This window comes from Nicotiana sylvestris, chromosome 5, assembly GCF_000393655.2.
Source record: "Nicotiana sylvestris chromosome 5, ASM39365v2, whole genome shotgun sequence".
NCBI lineage: Eukaryota > Viridiplantae > Streptophyta > Magnoliopsida > Solanales > Solanaceae > Nicotiana > Nicotiana sylvestris.
In genome coordinates, this window is record NC_091061.1 from 145,640,319 (window position 1) to 145,664,268 (window position 23,950).

At 41.1% G+C, this 23,950-nt stretch overlaps 1 protein-coding gene across 1 annotated transcript; it reads right to left on the reverse strand.

Annotated features, from left to right (window-relative positions):
• Window positions 1-23,205: 23,205 nt before the first annotated feature.
• Window positions 23,206-23,727, reverse strand: LOC138869453 (uncharacterized). The gene is made up of 2 exons (XM_070147071.1): window positions 23,484-23,727; window positions 23,206-23,363 (listed from the first exon to the last, which is right to left on the reverse strand). The coding sequence occupies exons 1-2, from the start codon at window positions 23,725-23,727 to the stop codon at window positions 23,206-23,208; spliced, it is 402 nt and encodes a 133-aa protein (XP_070003172.1).
• Between the last annotated feature and the right edge of the window lie 223 nt (window positions 23,728-23,950).

Consider the following 23,950-nt stretch of genomic DNA (forward strand, 5'->3'; position numbering starts at 1 on the left):
ATGATGATGATGATGATAGGGACGATTAGTTTTTCTTTTTGTTATTTATGATATTTTGTTATTTATGTAATTTAATTTATCTTTTTTGATGTTTAATGAAATATTCAGTTTTTGTTTTAAGTTTTTTTCTGCGTTTTTTTAATATTAATTCTATTCAAACTCGAAAAATAGCAGAGGAAATGAACTATATAACTTCAGCAGGAATTAACAAAAACTAATCCAAATATTAAGCATTTTTTGGTATAAAGTTTTTTCAAAAAATCTTAATAAAATACACAGTGCTTGATGAAAACTTCAAGCATGAACTAAAAATTCTTTTTAAACTTAGAAAATAACTGAGCAATTAACAAAAACTTATCCGAAAATTACATATTGCACGACAAAATATTAAGCATTTTTAGCAGATGAACTAAAAAAACTTCAGCATACAAAAAATTATATGAAAAATGTTTTACATATTCCTGAAAACATAAGCATTTTTTGGTATGAAGTTTTTCTAAAAAATGATAATAAAATACATAGTGCGGGAGGAAAACTTCAGCTCCATTAGCCGAAGTTTTTACAGATTAACTAAAGAACTTCAACACCTGTGCTGAAGTTTTTTGTGCAATATGAAATTTTAATTGATGTTTTATTTTTTTTACCCAGTGAAATAGGAAAACTTCAGCTCCTCCTGCTGAAGTTTTCAAATATTAACAAAAAAACTTCAGCACCTATGCTGAAGTTTTTTGTCCATAAGTGTTTTAAATATTAAAACACTCATATTTTAATATAATTTTTTCTTTGTTGTGTTATTTACCATCTCGTTTTGCTAAATTTTTTAGATATGAACTAAATAACTGTCGGATTAGAATGTTAGAATTCATCGTCAAACAGATTTAGAATGCAAATTCAGCATATCAGTGAAGTTCGTCAAACAACTTCAATCAATCAACCAGAAAACATATAATTCAAAAACTATTTTGAATTCTGGAGTTGAATTTGAATACTTACAATGTATTTGAATGTGAATTTGAATTTGGAATTTGAATCTGGCTGCGAGAGGCGATCTCAGGAGAAACGGACTGATGGAGGAGATACGGAGGAGATCTGGAATTTGAATCTGGGTATGCTTGATGCAACTTTTATATGTTTTGAAAGGGGTATAATGGTCATATTATTACAAATTTTTTGTTAGTTGGTTACGAAATCAATAGTTTTTAAAAATAAGGTATAGGTTAAAAGGTGACATAAAAATAGGGTATGGCCGCAAATCACCCTAAATTTCAAGCATTTAGGGTGTGTATGTTATTTGAGCATTTTCTCTTTAACTTTTCTTTCCTAAGTTCTTTCAAAATGAAAAATATTCGTATTTGTTTCTAATCAAGATACATATATTTGTGAAACTAGACATCACTTTTTGACATTTCGATTAAATTGAGGGATTAGAGAAGGAAAACGAAGCAAAAAAAAAAAAAAACGAGAATCAAACTCACCTAATATATGGGGGACTTTCATAAATACCATCGGACTATGAACCTTGATAATTGTGTTTAAATTCAAACAAGGACAAAGAAACTTGTTATTTATTTCTAAATTATTTCAATATTTAGTGTACCCTTTTCGGAGTAAAATAAAGTTGAACTATGAGTAAAAGAAAAGATGAACCTTATCCGCTAAATTGGTAAGTTTAAAAGCTCAAGAATGCTCCCTAAGCTACCAATTAATTTAAATACTACATTTGTAATCTAATCATACAACTTAATAACGCTGCTAGAATTTCTGACAGATCATGACGTCCACCATCAAAAAGTTGAAAAATCTTGGAAGATAGTTCAAAATTTTCGTTACCTGGTCGTTGGAAAACTTGTCTCGAAATTTTTGAAATTTTGGGACAATTATGTTGTAGTAGATAAAATATAAACTATTGTGTAAAATAATTGTCACGATCCAAGTTTACCCTCCATGAACTGTTGTGACGACGCCTAGTCTCTACGACTAGGTAAGCTGATCACGCCCAACTATGCCTTATAAAAAGTACAAAGCGGTCGCTGCAAATATAATTCGAGTATTTAGCCCAGAGTCGAATCCTCAGAGAATTAACTTACCAATTACTTTAGTTAGACTCACTAAATTCTTTGTAATCAACTTCCCAAATATTAATTAAATAACAATTGGTGATGGTTAACTAACTATAACTGAATATAAGCAAGTAAACTAACAACTAACTATGATTGAGTTGTAAACAAATAAGAGAAGGATCTAAGGTTATGATTTCCCCTATTGATGGAATCCATTCCTGTTATGTTTCACATAGATTTGCCTACTTGTCTCTATCGATCAAGAGCACTCTTATTGTAACGACCCGATCAGTCATTTTGAGCTTTTGCATTTCGCTCGCCAGTTCTCGGGCATGAATTGCCCTGTGTGATGTAATATGACTTATGTAAATCGTTGGTTTTCGTTTTCAGGATAATCGGAATAAACTTGGAAGAACAGTTTCCAGTTTGAAGCTTGAAACTTGAAAGGTTTGACCAATATTTGACTTATTTGTATATGATCTCGGATTAGAATGTTAATGATTTGGTTAGCTCCGTTAGGTGATTTAGGACTTAGGAGCGTGATCGGAATGCATTTTGGAAGTCCGTGGAAGGTTTAGGCTTGGATTGGCGAAATTGAGATTCCGACGTTTTCCAGTTGATACGTGAGATTTTGATATAAAAGTCAGAATGGAATTCCGAGAGTTGTAATAGCTTCATTGTGTCATTTGGGATGTGTGTGTAAAATTTTAGGTCATTCGGACGTGGTTTGGTGGGGTTTTTGATCTAAAGCGTAATCTAGAAGATTTTGAGATTCTTACGCTTGAATCCGATGCAAATTTGGCATTTTGATGTTGTTTGGTGTGTTCCGAAGGTTGGAACAAGTTTGAATGATGTTATAGGATATGTTGGCATGTTTTGTTGAGGTCCCGAGGGCCTCGGGGTGATTTCGGATGGTTAGCGAAGAAATTGGAATTATGTTGCAGAAGCCGATATTGCTGCTTCTGGTATTTTCGCACAAGCGGTTTGGGGACTGCAGGTGCGGCACCGCATATGCATTGGAATGGCCGCAAAAGCGGACGGGGAGGAATTTGGCAGGGACCGCAGAAGCGGTCAGGATAGCGCATTTGCGGAGTCGCAGATGCGCAGTTTGTATCGCAGATGCGGATTATGGTCCCTTAAGTGATTTCCGCGGATGCGGTTAAAATGCCGTAGATGCGGAAAGGCCTGGGCAGAACATATAAGTCATTTTATTTCGCGAGTTTGAGTTATTCCACCATTATTGGCTTCGGCTTGAGAGCTTTTGGACGATTTGGAAGAGGGATTTCAAGGGAACCTCGTTAAGGTAAGGATTTTGGATCTAAAACACATTTCTATGGTAGTATTTCATGGATTAAGGCTGAAATTAAATGAATTAAAGGGCTAAAAATGGAGGATTATGGCTTGAGTTAAGAGGCCTTAAATTGAGGATTTGAGGAGTCATTTGAACTCCGATTTTGGTATTCTTAATATGCATAGACTCGTGGCAAGATGAGGAATCTATTGATGTAAAAATTTCTGAGTTTCGAGAAGTGGGTCCGGGGCTCGGGTTTTGGTAATTTCGGGATTTATGCCCTTTGTTGATTGTTTCGCTTGGGCTTTGTTCCCTTAGCATATTTTGACGTACTCATTCTGATTTTGAATAGATTTGACGTGCGTGGATACCGATTCGAGGGGCAAAGACGCCGCGAGCTAGAGATTTAGCCGGTTCGAGGTGAGTAATGATTGTAAATGATGCTCTGATGGTTTGAAACCCCAAATTGCACATCGTAGTGCTATATTGAGGTGAGGCACACGCTTGACGACGAGCGTGGGGTCATGTACTATTGGCAATTGTGACTTGGTTCGTCCCGATTGATGATTTTACCGCGTATTTGAATGAAAACTAATTGCTATCATCATTATTTGGGTTGAATGCCATATTTGGGCCTAGTGACAGCTATTTGAACTCTTCAGGGATTGTTGTTGATATTTTCTCACTGTTTTGATTTTATACTTGAACTCAGTCATGTTATTTTCCACTGTTTTCAAAACTCAGCCAAGTTTATTTTGCTTTAACACTTGAACTGATAGTTCAAATAACATTTTGGGTTGTGCATCATGTTTTACTGTTGCCCGAGTGGCTTATGTGATTTTTGACTGAGTAAGGCCGAGGGCCTGTATTGTGAGGATACTTTTGGATCGGGCTGCATGCTGCAACAGTGAGATACTAATTTGATTATGAGGCCGAGGGCCTGAGATGTGTACGCCACGAGGTGGCTTGTTGATTGATACGAGGCCGAGGGCCTAGATTTGATGGCACGAGATGGCTTGATATTGCGTTTGGGCCGTAAGGGGCCCCTCCAGAGTCTGTACACCTCTAGTGAGCGCGGGTACCCATTGTGATGTGAGATTGAACCCAAGGGGCTGGTATTGTTCTGAGATTGAGCCCGAGGGGCTGGTACTATTCTGAGACATTGCCCGAGGGGCGGATTTGATGACATTGTGCCCGAGGGGCGAACCTTATCTGCTTATCTTTTCTTATTCGCATGCCATTTACTTGTTTAAATTGTGTATTCGTGCCCGAGGGGCAGATTTCTGTGCTTATCTGCGCTAATTGGTTTGCATTCATTTGCATAACTATTGAAAAAGTCATTTTCAAAGAAGTTTCAAACTGAGCTAAGATGTTTATGAGATTTTACAGCTTCACTGCTTTCTTACTGGATTTGAACTGCTTCTATACAGCATCCTGATATGTTTTACGTGATTTCTTAGCATTCAAACTTTAGTTATGATTATTACTCACTAATTTGGAGTACTCACTTTACTCCCTGCACCTTATGTGCAGATTCAGGTATTTCTGAACCAGGCAGCGGGTATTGGCTGGTCGGATGCAGAATCATCGGAGTTTAGTAGGGTATTTGCCGACGTTCACAGCACCGCTTTTCTATCTCTTCATTTCATTAGTCTGTATTTGTACACTTCAGACTTTCAATTGTATTTATACCCTAGTAGATGCTCGTGACTTGTGACACCCCGGTTAGGGCTATGTCGGGTTTTATTTCCGCTACCTATTATCATTAAATCATGCTTAGACTTCTTTTATATTGTTAAATTGTTTTAAAAAGGTGAATTGGGTTTAATTGACTGGCCTTGTCTTCACGAGAGATTCCATCACGACCAGGTTCGGGGTTAGGGTCGTGACAAGTTGGTATCAGAGCCTAGGTTACATAGGTCTCACGAGTCATGGGCAGGTTTAGTAGAGTCTCGCGGATCGGTACAGAGACTTCTGTATTTATCCTTGAGAGGCTGCAGAACCTTTAGGAAAACTTCACATTCTTGAATTCTAATCGTGCATCCTTGATTCAGCTTGAAATTAACTCTTGAATTCTTTCCACGCGTTCGTATGCGTGCATGAGCGCTTAGTATCAGATGTGCCTCGATGCTTGTGATTCCCTGATTGAGGGGCGAGATGTGATCTCTATGAGTTGATGTTGGGCCAGTCTGGAGGACTTGAGGCCGGATCTTTATCTATAGCTTGAGCACCGAGGTGCTGATTGTGTGAACAAGTATTTTTGAACTCATATGTTCGGTAGTGTCCCTACTAGTGGGAGTGACAGTTGGATAACTATGTGATGAGTATGCTAGTACTGCGAGATGTATCCATATGATTTGGAGGCGACGAGAAAGGTCTACTAGAGGATAGAAGAACTATTAGGTGCTTGAATTTCATCTTGATTCGAAGTATAGCCCCGAGTTATGGGCGTGTGAAGGATCTTTTCATGTTTCCCAGTTGTGAGTGAAGTAAATTTCATGTTGCGGTATGAGTTCAGACTCAGGAAGACTAAGTGACTGTGTACAGTTTATGATGGTGGAAGGTATATAGAAATGTTAGTTAGAGGCAAAACAGGTGGGTTGTCTCCTGCGGAATGTTCTGAGGTTGTGCGATCCTTATGTGTCTATTAGAAGATCTCATTTGTGAGTGAATAATATGTGTTTCAATTTAAATTGGGTCGCTTAGAGAGTGGGTGTAACTGTTGCAAGAGTGGAATGCGAGATTTGCAGAAGAGTTTAAATTCTAGATGATCTGTGTTTTCACAAGCTTATAAAAGATTTGAGTTTAATCTCACTATGGTATCATGGCATCAACAGAGTATAATCGTTATGAGTTATTGAATGTGTGTTGATCTATGGCTTCGAGCCAAGTGGGGGAGTCTGCTATTGATTAGGCAATTGCACGGTTAGGTGCTATGTTGGTTCCAGTTTGAGGCGTGCTGGTGAATCAGTTATGGCTTGCAGAAATTGAGATCGAGGATGGCTCTAATAAAGGAAAATTTTGACAGAGGTTATATTATGCTTCATAAGGTATGAGAATCACGGAATGTCTTGAGCTGTTGGTAACGGATGCTCGGTGCAAAGAGCAAGAAGTGGCTTGGTTGTTCTAGGATGAGGTTACACTCAGCAGTGTCAGAGTGCTATTGAGGCACGAGTGGTTCTGTTCGTTTGGTCAGGCTAATTGCAGTTTGAATAGAGTGAATGACTCTCGAGAATGGTTCTAATGTGTTCAAGATTCTACATGTAAAATGGGGAATTTTAGGGTTGTATATGTGGTTAGAAACCGAGTTTTCATTGGAAGATGTCAAGACTTGTGGTATTTTCTATATTAATTATGGGATTCTATGTATCAATATCAGGAAGGTAAAGGTAACGGATTTAGATTCGCAGGAAGTTTTCTCAGAGTAAAGTATTTTGAATGTGGTGCTTTTGGAAATATTTAAGAGAGTATTCAGCGACTTATAAGTCTTGGACGGTGTGGTTTGTGCTAGGGTCTCGCGTGGTGAGTCTGGGTTGAGGAATTGTGGCGTTGTAGCAAGAAGAAGTGTCAAGCTGACGGTAGATCAGAGGGAACCTATCACGACACAATTCCCGAACCCGGTCGTGATGACGCCTCTCGTGAAGACAAGGCCAGCCAAACCAAAACGAGACACCTCTTTAAGTAGTTAATTATCATAAACAGTAATAAACATAATATAATATTCATAGGTTGCGAAAACTTTAATGATAACAATAGTGGAAACCATCCCGACACAGCCAAAACTGGGGTGTCACAAGTCATGAGCTACTACAGAATCTGCTATAGGTCTACAAAGTACGGAATCCGATACAACAGTCTGAAGAAAACATAAATGATAGAGGATAAGAGAGACAAGAGGCTGCGGACGTCAACATTCACTACCTAGCCTGGAAGGAATCAGCGCTCAGGTGCGGACTCTGCTATGCCTGAATCTACACATACGGTATAGAAGGTAATGTGAGTACTCCGACTCAGTGAGTAATAATTATAAATAATGGCTGAAAGTATGAAAACACGTAAAGGCACAAGGCAATTCCATATCAAGCAGTAAAATCACTTAAAGCAGTAAATCAGTGAAGAAATCAAATGATATTCCTTTTTAAAACAGGTAAAACAGGTAAATAACATGTAGAAATCCGCCCCTCGGGCACAGTATCAATCGCTCAGAACAGTATCAGCCCCTCGGGCTTAGTATCAATCACTCAGAACAGTATCAGCCCCTCGGGCTCACTCTCAGATCATAATGGGTACCCGCGCTCACTGTTGGTGTGCAGACTCTGGAGGGGCCCCTTATGGCCCAAGCGCTATATCAAGCCACCTCGTGGCAACATCACTCGACACTCGGCCTCACATCACTCAAGCCACCTCATGGCATATAAAGTATCTCAGGCCCTCCGTCTCATATCACTCAGCATATCCTCACATATTGGCCTTGGCCTCACTCAGTCTAAAAATCATCACAAGCCTCTTGGGCATTAGTAAAACAGTAGTTCCCAGCCCAAAACATGATGTAGAAATATCATTTAAGTTTCAAATCTGAGTAAAAGTGGCTGAGTTTCTAAAACAGTAGATATCAATAGGACTGAGTTCAAATAATAAGTCAAGTAGTGAGGAAACAGTGATAAAAATCCCCGAAGGGTTCAAATAGTTGGCACGAAGCCCAAATATGGCAATCAGCCCAAATCATGATGATAACAAATGAATTTCAGTCAAATACGCGGTAAAATCATCAATCAGGACGGACCAAGTCACAATCCCCAGTAGTAAAAGACCCCACGCTCATCATCCAATGCGTATCTTGCCTCAATATAGCACTACAATGTGCAATCCGGGGTTTCAAAGCCTCAGGACATCATTTACAACCATTACTCACCTCGAACTGACTAATTCTCTAGCTCGCGACGCCTTTGCCCCTCGAGTTGGCCTCCACGCGCGTCGAATCTATCTAAAATCAAAACGAATACGTCATAATATGCTAAGGGAACAAAGCCCAAGCGAAAGCATTTGAAAAATATCAAAAATCCCGAAATTAGCAAAACCCGAGCCCCAGGCCCACGTCTTGAAATCGGGTAAAATTTATATTTTCAGAATCCTCATACCCTCACGAGTCTAACCATACCAAAATTATCCAATTCCGATACCATTTGGTCCTTCAAATCATCATTTTATATTTTTGAAAGGTTTCACAATTTTCTTCCAAAATTTCATCCCAAATCACGAATTAAATGATGAATTAAGTAATAAATTCATGTATTCTAGCCAAATCTGAGTTAAAATCACTTACCCGGATGAATTTATTGAAAAACCTTCAAAAAATCGCCAAAATCCGAGCTCTCTAGGTCAAGATATTTAATAAAAACCCAAAACCTCGTATTTATAGGGTACCCTCAGATTTCAGCCTCCGCGGGCCGCACCAAAATGACCACGGGCCGCACAAGTCTTCCTCTCAAGTATAGGCTTTAGTATTTTGGCCATAACATTTGCTACGGATGTCCAAATTGTGATTTTTGTACATTTCTGGAAACTAGACACGAAGGGCTACAACTTTCGTTTTTGAATTACCTCAAAATTCCTTGTAGATCAAAAGATATGAGCTTCCGAAGTTGGACCAGCGGGAAGGTTCTTCACCGCGGCCGCGCCCCCTTTTGTGCGATCCGCGCGACACCTACCGCGGCCGCGGCCTCTTTTGTGCAGTCCGCACAGCACTTACCGCGGGCGCACTCATTTTTGTGCGGACTGCGTGGGTGAGTTTCAGGGCCTGCAACCCTTCTGGACCTGCTACGGCTATGATTTTTGCACTAAAACATCCCGGAACCCCCGAAACTTCAAACTAATTGTACCAACAAATCCCATGACATCGTTAAAACTTGTTCAATATTTCGTAACGCTTACAACAACATCAAATCACCAATTTAACATAGGATTCAAGCCTAAGAACTCCAAGAACTCTTAAATTATGCTTTCGATCAAAAGGTCTATCAAATCTCGTCCGAATGACTTGAAATTTTGCACACACATCCCAAATGACACAACGAAGCTACTGCAACTCTCGGAATTCCATTCCAACCCCTATATCAAAATCTCGCCTATCAACCGGAATTTGCCAAAATATCAATTTCGCCAATTCAAGCCTAAATCTTCTCTACAACTCCAAAACCCATTTCGATCACGCTCGTAAGTCACAAATCACCTCCCAAAGCTAACCAAACCATCAGAACTCACTTCCAAGCCTTCTAACACATAAGTCAACATCCGATTGACTTTTTCAACTTAAGCCTTCTTAAAAGAGACTAAATGTCTCATTTCTTACCAAATCCTCTCCGAACTTGAACTAATCAACCCGATCACATAAACACGAATAACGAAGCGTAAAGAAGCTAAAATGGGGAAAACGACGCAGTAATTCATGAGACGACTGGCCGGGTTGTCGCAGAAACTCAGATAGATGGGATAGCGTGGTATTACGCCAGATCGGTATGGTAAGGATATGATTAGTTCCTTGGGTGTTTACGGGGTAACGAGTCTCTTTAGGTGTTTCGCAGCAATTCTTTTAGGTTTTAGTGACATGCGTAGCTCGGTTGAGTTAGAAGGATTGAGAATCGTGTGCGTAAGATTGCGGTTCGGTTCTAAAAGGAAGGTCACAACTCTTAGGCGGTGGGCAGTTTCAGACAATTAGAGGAACGAGCTTCAGATAATTAGAGAAAGGGTCTTCAGATGATCAAGGAAATGGTATTGCTAATTTGGGGTGATTTGACGAGGGCATATGTTTCAGAAAGGGCAATGCGATTAAGTTGATGATACTTCGGTAGTATTGCGTCATTTTCTTGTTAGAACGACTGCTGATATTCGAGTTTGCTTGGTGGCACAGAGGAATTCTAGATTATCTCTCCTGGAATGATTGGGTATTTGAGGTGTGGTATGCATTCGGACGACGGAATTGGAACCAGATATGTTGATTCATAGGTCATGGAGTTGGATACGGGAAGTTCTCATATTCATGCTATGTGGTGGTTGTGAGTCGTGTGTATCAGCACTGTTTTGTGACTATCGGGGTTTTGGAGACCCGAGCGGATCTTTTGCTGCTTGGTATGTTAGATTTTGGATGTGATATTGGGTTCAGATTGTTTGTCTCTGTGTGGCGTCATTCTAGACTATTATGCTAAGGCGACGCTATTGGCTATGCCGGAAATGTCACGGATTGAGTGGCGAGGTTCGACGGATTATGTCCTAGTGGAGTGGTTTTATATTTCGAAGGCCCAGCGGATGGCTGGGAAGGATTATTTTTCTTGGTTGGGTTTTTGTGATAGATGTTAGTGCAGAGGCTCCTACCATTGATTTAGTTCCGGTGGCGAGGGACTTTTCGGATATGTTTCTATGGCCAGGCATGTCGTCGGGCAATGTTGTTGATTTTGGTATTGATTTGATGCCAGGCACCATATCGTATGACACCGACAGAGTTAAAGGAGTTGAATAGCAGCTCCAGGATTTTTGTAATAAGGAGTTCGTTGGCAGGCCAATGTGGATGCGTATTCTAATTTGAGCCGGCTTGGTTGCCTCCGAATTGTACTGTTGATGGATGTGTTGATTTGATTGTTATTGAGCTTATTAGTAATTTGGGGAGATCTATGAATTACCTTTCTGTGTTGCGAGATGTTATGATTTGTTGGTTATGGGCACATATGGTGCGGTTCTATTGGGGTTTCATAGTGGAAGTCAAGCGGGAAGAGTGATTGAGTTTTGCTCGGTGAATGGCGTATCGGTTATGTCCTTTCAGGTTAGTATGGTGTATGTTATTTGCTTCACCATGGGTATGATGATTTGCTTTGGTTCCATATATCGAATTGTACGTGGTTGTCGATTTCGAGCAATGTGACTTAAGGTGGTTCATGTGGAGCAGTATTGGATAGGATCACACATTGCAGTGAAGTTATGTGGAGGTATGACCTTGCGGGTTAGATTCGTGTGTTCTATTCCTATGATGTGAGACGGGTTCTCATCCTTGTGTTGTGGTGGTACTGGTGAGCTAGAAGTACAGCTCTTTCATTTGAGTCATTTTCATGATTTGAGTATGTTCGGACTGTTGCATATTGGTACGTGTATTGTGCAAGTTGTGGCTTAGGCCTGTATTAATGTGTCATGTCACCAGAGTAATATGTTGGATTAGAGGAGATTGTTGGGATGATTAATAAATACGAACAGATGCAATTTCAGCATGTTAGAAGGATAGTATCGAGCTTCGGTTCAGAAATATGTTGTGGTATTTGCCAAGGAAGAAGTGGCTTCATAAATGGTTGATCTGGGTAATGGTTATGGCTTACCGCGTGTCTTAGTGATCATTGGCAGTATATGAAAGTGTTGGGATGAGACTTTAGTTGATAAGAGTTTTTCTATCGGTATGCGGATGTTGTGTGCAGTTGCTGTGGTTAGAAGTTATCACTACAAGTGTTGAGTTATGTGGTATATCATGTTATTGCATCGGAGATAGCATATATGGTTTGTTACAGCTTGTTTGGACTTATTTACAGTATAAATGTGAGATTCTGACCGTGTTGGTGATTTTAGAAGTGGAAATGTGGTTCTATGGTTTATGGACTAGGATGAATTGTGAAATTTCAGTTATATTGTGTTATCGAACCTGTGTGAGATAGGGCGACATGGGATCACCCCCGGGTATGTGCATGGTGAGGTTATTCAGCAATTGGTTGGCTTTTGGAACAACTCTGGGCACATTCGAGGATGAACGTATGTTTAAGTGGGGGAGGATGTAACGACCCGAACGGTCATTTTGAGCTTTTGCATTTCGCTCGCCAGTTCACGGGCATGACTTGCCCCGTGTGATGTAATATGACTTATGTAAATCGTTGATTTTGGTTTTCAGTATAATCGAAATAAACTTGGGAGAACAGTTCCCAGTTTGAAGCTTGAAACTTGAAAGGTTTGACCAATATTTGACTTGTTTGTATATGATCTCGGATTGGAATTTTTATGATTTGGTTAGCTCTGTTAGGTGATTTGGGACTTAGGAGCGTGATCGGAATGCATATTTGAAGTCCGTGGAAGGTTTAGGCTTGGATTGACGAAATTGAGATTTCGACGTTTTCCGGTTGATAGGCGAGATTTTGATACAGAGGTCGGAATGGAATTCCGAGAGTTGCAGTAGCTTCGTAGTGTCATTTGGGGTGTGTGTATAAAATTTCAGGTCATTCGGACGTGGTTTGGTGGGGTTTTTTATCTAAAGCATAATCTAGAAGATTTTGGGATTCTTAGACTTGAATCTGATGATAATTTGGCATTTTGATGTTGTTTGGTGTGTTCCGAAGGTTGGAACAAGTTTGAATGATGTTATGGGATATGTTGGCATGCTTGGTTGAGGTCCCGAGGGCCTCGGGGTGATTTCGGATGGTTAGCAGAGAAATTGGAATTGTGTTGTAGCAGCCGATATTGTTGCTTCTGGTATTTTCGCACCTGTGGTTTGGGGACCGCAGGTGCGGTGCCGCATATGCGTTGGAATGGCCGCAGGCGAATGGGGAGGAATTTGGCAGGGACCGTAGAAGCGGTCAGGATAGCCGCATCTGCGGAGTTGCATATGTAGAGTTTGTATCGCAAATGCGGATTCTGGTCCCTTAAGTGATTTATGCATATGCGGAGGGTAGACCGCAAATGCGGTACCGCAGATGCGGTTAAAATGCCGCAGATGCAGAAAGGCCTGGGCAGAACATATAAGTCATTTTATTTTGCGAGTTTGAGTTATTCCACCATTATTGACTTCGGTTTGAGAGCTTTTGGATAATTTGGAAGAGGGATTTCAAGGGAACCTCGTTAAGGTAAGGATTTTGGACCTAAAACACATTTCTATGGTAGTATTTCATGGATTAAGGCTGAAATTAAATGAATTAAAGGGATAAAAATGGAGGATTAGGGCTTGAGTTAAGAGGCCTTAAATTGAGTATTTGAGGGGTCATTTGAACTCCGATTTTGGTATTATTGATATGCATAGACTCGTGAGAAGATGAAAAATCGATTGATATAAAAATTTCTGAGTTTCGAGAAGTGGGCCCGGAGCTCGGGTTTTGGTAATTTCGGGATTTGTGCCCTTTGTTGATTGTTTTGCTTGGGCTTTGTTCCCTTAGCATATTTTGACGTACTCGTTCTGATTTTGGATAGATTCAACGCGCGTGGATGCCGATTCGAGGGCCAAAGATGTTGCGAGCTAGAGATTTAGCCGGTTCGAGGTGAGTAATAATTTTAAATGATGCTCTAAGGGTTTGAAACCCCAGATTGCACATCGTAGTGCTATATTGTGGTGAGGCACACGCTTGACAACGAGCGTGGGGTCATGTACTATTGGGGATTGTGACTTAGTCTATCCCAATTGATGATTTTACCGCGTATTTGACTGAAAACTAATTGCTATCATCATTATTTGGGTTGAATGCCATATTTGGGCTGGATGCCATATTTGGGCCTAGTGATAGCTATTTGAACCTTTCGGGGATTGTTGTTGATATTTTCTCACTGTTTTGATTTTATACTTGAACTCAGTCATGTTATTTTCCACTGTTTTCAAAACTCAGCCAAGTTTATTTTGCTTTAACACTTGAAATGATATTTCAAATAATATTTTGGGCTGAGCATCATGTTTTACTGTTGCCCAAGTGGCTTATGTGATTTTTGACTGAGTAAGGCTGAGGGCCTGTATTGTGAGGATACTTTTGGATCGGGCTGCATGCCACAGTAGTGAGATACTGATTCGATTATGAGGCCGAGGGCCTGAGATGTGTTCGCCACGAGGTGGCTTGTTGATTGATATGAGGCCGAGGGCCTAGATTTGATGCCACGAGATGACTTGATATTGCTCTTGGGCCGTAAGGGGCCCCTCTGGAGTCTATACACCCTAGTGAGCGCGGGTACCCATTGTGATGTGAGATTGAGATCGAGGGGCTAGTATTGTTCTGAGATTGAGCCCGAGGGGCTGGTACTATTCAAAGACATTGCCGGAGGGGCGTATTTGATGACATTGTTCCCGAGGGGCGAACCTTATGCGCTTATCTTTTCTTATTTGCATACCATTTACCTGTTTAAATTGTGTATTAGTGTCCGAGGGGTGGATTTCTGTGCTTATCTACGCTAATTATTTTGCATTCATTTGCATAACTGTTGAAAAAGTCATTTTCAAAGAAGTTTCAAGTTGAGCTAAGATGTTTTAAGAGATTTTACAGCTTCGCTGCTTTCTTACTGGATTTGAACTGCTTCTATACAGTATCTTGATATGCTTTACGTGATTTCTTACCATTCAGACTTTAGTTATGATTATTACTCACTGAGTTGGAGTACTCACTTTACTCCCTGTACCTTGTGTGCAGATACAGGTATTTCTGAACCCGGTAGCGGGTATTGGTTGGTCGGATGCAGAATCATTGGAGTTTAGCAGGGTAGTTGCCAACGTTCGCAGCATCACTTTTCTCTCTCTTCATTTCATTAGTATGTATTTGTACACTTCAGACTTTTAGTTGTATTTATACCCTAGTAGATGCTTGTGACATGTGACACCCCGGTTAAGGCTGTGTCGGGTTATATTTCCGCTACCTATTATCATTAAATCATGCTTAGACTGCTTTTATATTGTTAAACTGTTTTAAAAAGGTGAATTGGGTTTAATTGGCTGGCCTTGTCTTCACGAGAGGCACCATTACGACCGGGTTCGGGGTTAGGGTCGTGACACTTATTACCGTAAATCTCTCCCAAGTAATCACGACAATTTACTAGACACACTCTCCCGAGTTACGCTAGTTGGCTTTTAATACAGCTCACTTTAGATCGCACCCAAGGCTTCGTTATCCCTAATCCCGCCTTTAAACCCTCGATTATTGATCCCTCATATACTTTGGGAGTGGTGTTGTTCAACAATTGCCTAAATATGCACTCTCTCTCGAGCAATACATACTAAATAGGCACAGCTAATTGATGATCCTATCAATTAACTACAACAAGAATGTATTTGAACAAATAGAGATTAAACCGGGCAAACTATATTAATATAACATAAAGTTCATCCTTCAATAGGTTCCATCAAAACCCTAGACTAAATATTTAGCTACTCATAGCAAAGCAAGATAAAACCACAAAAGTATTCATAATGTGCAAATAAAGATAATAAAGAGAAGATTGAAAAACTCTAATGGTTGATTGCTCTTCTCACACTTGTTCTTGCCTGCAATTCAGTCTAAAACCTTGATAATCTCCCTTTGGGCGAGCTGGACCTCTTATAGGTTAAGTGGAATTACCCCCGAACTTCCAAGTTTACCCCTGAATTATATTTTTCCGAACTGGACTAGCGTCGTCGTGCTAGTGGGCGTGCTACTGACCGCGCATATGGCATAGTATTCTGCCTCGAACTCCTGGGCTAGCGCGGTCGTGCTAGTATGGGTCATCATTTCAGCACTTCTTTCTCTCTTCTTTCAACGTACTCAGCTCTGAGGGGCTTCCCTTGCTTCACTTTAGCTCCAAACACAGTTCTAAGTCCTCATACGCGCAACTCGCTCCTCCAAAACATGAAATTCACAATTAGAGCCAATTTATCATCATTTAACTATCCTATAACAGTGAACCATAGTCAAGCTGGGGCATAAACAGTCGCCAAATTACATGAATCTATCCTATTATCAACACCCCACACTTAAATCATTGCTAGACCTCGAGCAATCCACCACACTCTGTAAAGGTTCCTACGCTAAGCTTTTCCCCTAACGTATCACACCAAGAACAAATCACCAAAGTTACGTCTAGTAGTGAACAATATTTGCCCCAAAAGTCGACTCTCACGTGCCGTGCAATATTCGTACTTACTCAAATTACTCTATACAGAAGTCAAGACTTAGCTTTCCTTCGTGAATCATATGCCCTCATATCACACAAGAGAGTAGTTCTACAAATAATAATATTAAGAACAATTAGGAACTTAGATAGACAAAATTCGCTCACTCTCACAAAGAACATTCACATACCACAAAGATGCACCATAGGCTTGAAGCTCATTCAGTTTAAGATCAATTAGGACTTCATTTGGTTGTAATGTAGGCTAAGGGACGGGTAGGATATATTTGGATATAGTGACTAACCTCCCTAAGCACTTTTAATACAATCACATTCACCTTCAAAACCATACTTATGTCAACCAGACATTCCACCGCATTTTTATTTATAACATCCCACTCCATTAGGTGCAATTGTATCAAGTTACCACTTATCAACTACTACATTTACTCATTCTATTTTTTTTCTTTTTAAGTGGTGCTTATTCTTTTACTTTTTCAAAAACTGCACCTTTTTCTCTATTTCATCGGTTCCACTCAAAAACCAAACCACCACCACACACTTTAGCTTTTGCATATTTCATGACCATTCAAGTGCTTATGGGAGGTAAAAGGGTCCAAGCAGGTGGGCCATTCAAACAATTGGGTAAGGTTCATAATGTGGTTGCCAAAGAAACAGGCTTATAGGCTCAATGGGGTTAACTACGATGTATTGCATTTAGGTGGGTCTACTTTATATATCTGGCTTAACAAAGAAATGCCTATATCACTTCTAAGACTATATAAAGCTACTATTTCGCTTTGCAAACACACGGGGCAAGTTCTAGGCATCAAATGTAGAGCATAGAATAAAATACAACTCATACACATATGGCACATGACTCACTCCAGATTGTCTTATCAAGACACTCTCGTTTGAGTATTCAAGTCAATTACAAACATACAATTTATGGCACTCTAGCAAGAATCAACCACTGAGACTAAGCGTTACACTCTAGTGTTTACTATGTTCAGATGTATCAACGCCAATGGTTTCTCTTTCTATTTCAGCTCGTAGTCCATCAATACTAACTAAAAACTAAAAACAAAATAAAGAAAAACTAACTATACCCTGTTCAAGCAAAACCCTTGGAAAAGAACCGTGACCCAAAGAAAAACCAAGGGGGAGTTACTACACTTCCTAAAATAAAAGAAATCTTTTTGATATTTTCTTTAGACTTACTTCCCTCAAGAAAACTATCTAGAAGATCCTTCATCGGGAAGAGTCCAACATATTCCTGTTTTTTTTTCTTCTTTTTTTCCAATTTTTACGTCGAGTTTAGACCCTCAAGAACCCCGTCGAAAGAGATCCATCGTCGGGACAAGTCAACTTACCTACTTTAAACTTACCTAATTTGACTATTACTCAAAACCATTGAAAACAATCTAGAAAAACAAAGAAAACATCAAACAGTCAAGTTGTTACATATACATACATACATTGAAGTATCCCCCACCCCACACTTAAAAGAAAGACATGTCCTCATGACATACAAAATAAAGAACAATGAGGTAAAGGAACTTCCCTGAAAGATCACTCTTGATCGAAGACCGTGTCTGGGTTCAAGCTGCAAGCACGACCCAGAGATCTTAGCCAACCCAATATCTTCTTCTCCGATTTCACCTGCTGGGCTGCCACCGTGTCAACACGTGTCCCCAAGTCAGTGACCGAAGTACGCAATCCAGCCACCTCCTATTCCAAAGCTGTGAACCAGGTAACCTGAGTAGCTCTAGATGGTGCTGCAGTCCCAGATGGCGCTGCATCTATTGCAATTTGCTCATGGGCCCGTGGCCCGGCCCTCACATCCTCCTGCTCAGCCTCCTCTTACTCAGAGTCATCAGATTTACCACTATCATCACCCCCTACTGCCACCGGCTCCTTACCCGTAGTGACCTTATCTGCTCGGAACTTATGGTGTTTTGGCACTCTCCCATCAACATCCATATTTTCCGGCACCTGAGCTGCCCGACAAAGTCGAGTAACCAAGGAAGGGAAGAAGAACCCATACCTTTTCACCGGACAACGAGTGAACATCTCCTCATGAATCACTTTGGCCACGTCAAAGTTGTGACCATTAATAAAGCACTAAATTAGAGCCGCTCAAGGACCATTCACCTCCGTAGTGTTTGGAAGACGGGATCAGGCGGTTGTTGATAACATACAACCAGCACTTCCCTTCAAAGGTTAGCACCGAGGAGTGAAACTTCTGACCATACTTCATCCAGACAATTTCCTTTCCAGGTAAGCAGATCGTTTCAAAGAACCTCTCCCACTGCTGTGTGATCTGTCATACCCCTCATAATAGTCATCATATAGATCCACAGGAGGGGGTAGCTGGTACATCCTCTGATAGCCTCAACAGAGGCCTCTACCGCCTTTCTATGCATAGTCACTACGCCATTCACATGTTCTTTTACATTACCGTAGAAATCATGGACAACCATCGCATTCCCCTCGTTCAGCTCGTCAATGAAGATTTGTAACCCCTGCCTTACCAGCTCAGTATACTAGTGAGGGCAGCCCAGCTGGATTGACCCTATATCAATGCCCCTTTCCTATATCGATTTCTTAGGGGCCTTATCTGCAAAGAAGTCATGAGCCTTGGCAGAGACGAACCTGCTACTGTCAAAGGGACGAGCAGGAGCTGACCCGCGTGCCATGAACGATCCAGCTTGACTGCTGGAAGAGGCACCTGTGGTGCGACGTTTCCTAGATGGAGCCATAGTACCTGGAAAAAGGAATAACATTAGCACAATCCACAAAAATAAATTGTGACTCAATGCGGTTACTCAGACTTCACGCGCACAATTGGTCACAATTACTCAATTATATTCATTGAGGCATTTAAACAAACGCCTTGTAGGCATTATATACTCACACCCTATTTCAAGCATGTTGTAACCCAATACCACCACAATGTCCCCAAAATCATATACTAAGTTAAGCTAAAACTCCACCAACCTTACCACCCATAATCACTACAACATATGCTACAAATGTTTGCTATGAAAAGAAAAGAAAAAGCTACTACATAATACATAAAAATGAAATTCTGTAAAAAAAAGAAAAAAATGGAAAAAAGAACTCATACCTGTAGTGAGAAAATGTGGGGAGAAGTAAAGAAGAGTAGGGGAGAGCGTGGATTGAAACTTGGGGAAGTTGGGTTGGGAATTTGAAGAAGAGGGAAGTTGAAGAAGATGGGATTTTGAAGAAGAAGGATGTTAGGGCTGGGGGGGTCTTTTGTTTTTTTTTTAGCGTGGGAGAAATCTGGGGTTGAAGAGGGTAGAAATTAGAAGGTGGGGGCGGGGGAATAGAATAAAGGAAAGAAAAAAAAATTAACATAAAAAAACTATTATTAAGTTAAAGAAAAACGCATCAGATGGGTGGGACTAGAGCGGTACGTGCGCGGCCGCTAGTCGAGGCAGTGTACTTGGCCATATGTGTGGCCACTAGCGCGGTCGTGCTAGTGTTTGAGAGCTAAGGCAGAATGTTTGCCCATATGTGCGGCCTGTAGCACGGTGGGTAGCATGGGCGCGCTCCTAGGCACGAAATTATTTCATTTTTTCACCTAATCTTTCCGCGTTCGATGGACCTATCTACTACCCAAGCTCACCTGCATTGGTTAGTACTTCCCAGACTCAAAATCAACAACTACTAACTATCATTGGTTTGCTTCCCAACCAGTACCTTAGTTAATGTTGTGGCACGACGATTACAACAAAACAATGGGTTGCCTACCATGTAGCGCCTGATTTAACGTCGCGGCACGCGCAGATAAGTGCATTTAAGGCTCGCTCGACCTCTGACATTCATTCAGGTGGATCTCTAACACTTCCTTTGGTTCATCATGCCCACATATAGTTTCAATATCTACCCATTGACTCTAAATGTATGAGAGTATTTCTTTGAGGCAATCTCTACAACCCCTGAAGGGAATACTTCGACCACTTGAAATGGTCCAGACCATCGTGACTTGAGTTTACCCGGAAATAGCCTTAATCTTGAGTTATAGAGCAATATCATGTCCCCGAGGTTGAAATTTCGCTCAACAATGTTCTTGTCTTGCAACCTCTTCATTCTTTCCTTGTACAACCTTGTTCTCTCAAAAGCAAGATATCGGACCTCGTTGAGCTCATGCAATTCTGTGACTCTAGTTGTGCCCGCAGCCTCAATGTCCAGGTTCAGTTATTTCATTGCCCACCAAGCTCTATGTTCTAATTCCACTGGCAAGTGGCAGGCCTTCCCGAACACTAACTTATATGGTGACATACCAATTGGTGTTTTAAAAGCAGTTCTGTAGGCCCAGAGTGCATCATCTAGCTTTTTCGCCCAATCAGTTCTTGTGGCGTTCACAGTCTTGATCAGTACACTCTTTATCTCTCTATTAGACACTTCTACTTATCCACTGGTCTGAGGATGATATGGTGTTTCCACCTTGTGGTGCACATCATACTTTTCTAGCAACATCTCGAAGGCTCGATTGCAGAAGTGAGTGCCTCCGTCACTGATAATAGCTCTCAGGGTCCCAAAATGAGTGAATATATTCTTCTTCAAAAACCCCACCACCACTCTGACATCATTGGTGGGAAGTGCTTCAGCTTCCACCCATTTGGACATGTAATCTACAACAAAAAATATGTACTTATTACGAAAGGAGATAACGAAGGGGCCCATGAAGTCTATCCCCCAGACATCGAACACTTCAACCTCTTGAATTGGGTTCATGGGCATCTCATGGCAATGGGAAATGTTCCCAATTCGCTGACATTCATTATAGCCCTTCACCCATTGATGTGCATCCTTAAACACTGTTGGCCAATAGAACCCGGCCTCTAGCACTTTCGCGACCGTCTTGACTCCTCCAAAATGCCCTCTATACGCCGATGCGTGACATGCCTGCAAAACAGAAGATTGTTCTATCTCGGGGACACACCTCCAGATCATATTGTAAACACATGTTTGAAATAGATAAGGTTCATCCCAATACTACATGCGGCAGTCACGATAAACCTTTTTCTTTTGCACAGAGGAAAGGTCATAGGGAACTATACGGCTTGCCAGATAATTTGCAAAGTCTGCATACTATGCCACTTCCTCAAGGCTTGTAGCGAGTAGCTGCTCGTCTGGAAAGGTTTTCAAAATGTCTTCAACCTCAACTGAGTATTCAGCTCCTTCAAGTCGTGATAAATGATCAGCGACTTGGTTTTTTGTGACCTTACGGTCATGAATTTCGAGGTCAAACACTTGCAGTAACAACACCCAACGAACCAGGCGCGGGTTGGACTCCTTCTTCTCAATCAAGTACCTGAGAGCTGCATGATCAGTATATACAATTACCTTAGAGCCAATTGGGTATGATCTAAACTTGTCGGAAGCAAACACCACAACCAGCATCTCCTTTTCAGTCACAGTGTAGTTTAGCTGGGCTCCACTCAGCGTTCTACTGGCATAATAGATTAGGTGCATTAGCTTATCTTTCCGATGTCCTAGCATTGCCCTCACTGCATAGTCACTGGCGTCACACATGAGTTCGAATGGTTGCTCCCAGTCGGGAGTGACAATGATGGGTGATGTGACTAGCCTTTTTTTCAACTCCTCGAATGCTACCCTGCAATCATCAGAAAACAAGAAAGGGTGATCTTTTTCTAACAACTTATTGAGAGGGTTGGAAATTTTTGAGAAGTCTCTTATGAATCTCCGGTAAAAAACAGCGTGCCCGAGGAAGCTCCTGATTGCCTTGACTGAAGTGGGGGTGGCATTTTTGCTATCATGTCAATTTTAGCATGATGCACATCGATTCCCTTGCTTGATACCCGGTGTCCCAAGACTATGCCCTCTTGTACCATGAAATGACACTTCTCCCAATTAAGTACCAGGTTAGTCTCAATACATCTTTTTAACACTCAGGTCAGATTTATAAGGCACTCGTCGAACGAGTTTCCCACCACTGAGAAATCATCCATGAACACCTCCATTATGTCTTCGACCATGTCAGTGAATATGGCCATCATTCACCTTTAGAATATGGCGGGTGCATTGCATAGGCCAAAGGGCATCCACCAAAAATCATAAATGTCATTTGGGCAAGTGAAGGAGGTCTTCTCTCTGTCCTCTGGTGCAATGGAGATTTGATTGTACCCTGAGTACCCATCCAGAAAATAGAAGTGGGACCTCCCTGCCAATCTGTCAAGCATCTGATCAATGAAGGAAAGTGGGAAGTGGTCTTTCCGGGTGGCCAGATTTAATTTTTTGTAGTCCATGCAAATTCTCCAGCTTGTGACAGTTCTTGTAGAGATCAGCTCATTGTTATCATTTTGACCACCGTCATGCCACCCTTCTTTGGAACACATTGCACCGGGCTAACCCAGTTGCTGTCAGAGATTGGAAAAATGATTCCCGCATCCAACCACTTAATCACTTCTTTCTTGACCACTTCCTTCATGTTGGGGTTCAACCTTCTTTGGTGCTCCCTGGAAGGTTTGTGTACCTATTCCAGCAGAATTTTATGCATACAATATGCCGGGCTGATCCCCTTAATGTCTGTCATGGTTCACCCTATGGCAGTCTTGCACTCCTTGAGGACCTACAAAAGTTGTTGTGCCTGCACATCTAACAAACTAGATGAGATAATAACAGGTAATATGAAGTTAGGTTCTAGGAACGCATACCTGAGATGGGCGGGCAATGTCTTCAATTCCAGCTTTGGTGGTTCTTTTATGGATGGCTTGGCTGGAGGAGTTTCTTTATTTGCTAAATGCAGGGGCTCGAATTCAATAGTTCTATCCCAAAACCCTCTGCCCTCTGAAGCCATCACCCATTCTGCCAATTCTTCCTCATTCACCTCATCTAAATTTACCAGACATGCAGCAAGAGGGTTCTCAATAGTTAACATCTCATTATCAGCTTCTACGATTATATCCACAACATCAATAAGAGAACAATTGGTGAATTCACTTGGTTGCTTCATAGATTTCTGCACATGAATATTATCTCCTCATCGTTCAACCTCATCTTTAGCTCCCTAATTTCACAATCAATGAGAGCTCTCCCCGTGGCCAAGAACGGCCTTCCCAAAATTATGGGAATTTCTTCATCCACCTTGTAGTCTAGTATCACAAAATCTGCAGGGAGCACAAATTTCCTTACCTGAATCAACACATCATCCAAGATACCAGAGGGTCTTTTCACGGTCCTGTCAGCTAGCTACAATAACATAGAGGTGGGTCTAGCTCTTCCAATACCCAATCTCTTATAGATCGCCAGTGGCATAAGATTTATGCTAGCTCCCAAATTACAAAGTGCTTTAGCAAAAGCAAAATTACCAATGGTGCAGGGAATTGTGAAACTCCCTAGGTTAGACAGCTTCTCAACAACTGGTCTAGTCACCACAGCACTGCAGGTCTGAGTAAGAGTCACTGTGGCCAAGTCTTGGAAATCAAATTTTCGGAATATCAAGTCTTTCATCATTTTTGCATAACCAGACATCTTCTTCAACGCATCGATCAATGGAATATTTACCTGGATTTGTTTCAGCATCTCCAAGAATTTCTTGTATTGTTCCTCTTTCTGGTACTTGGCCAACCTCTGTGGGAATGGTGCTGGAGGTCTCTTCTTTCCAATGATTTAGGTATTTTCTTTGTTAGACACTAACTCAACTACTGGTTCCTAGGCTGTCTCAGCTGCTTTCTCAACCTCAATCTATGTGTTG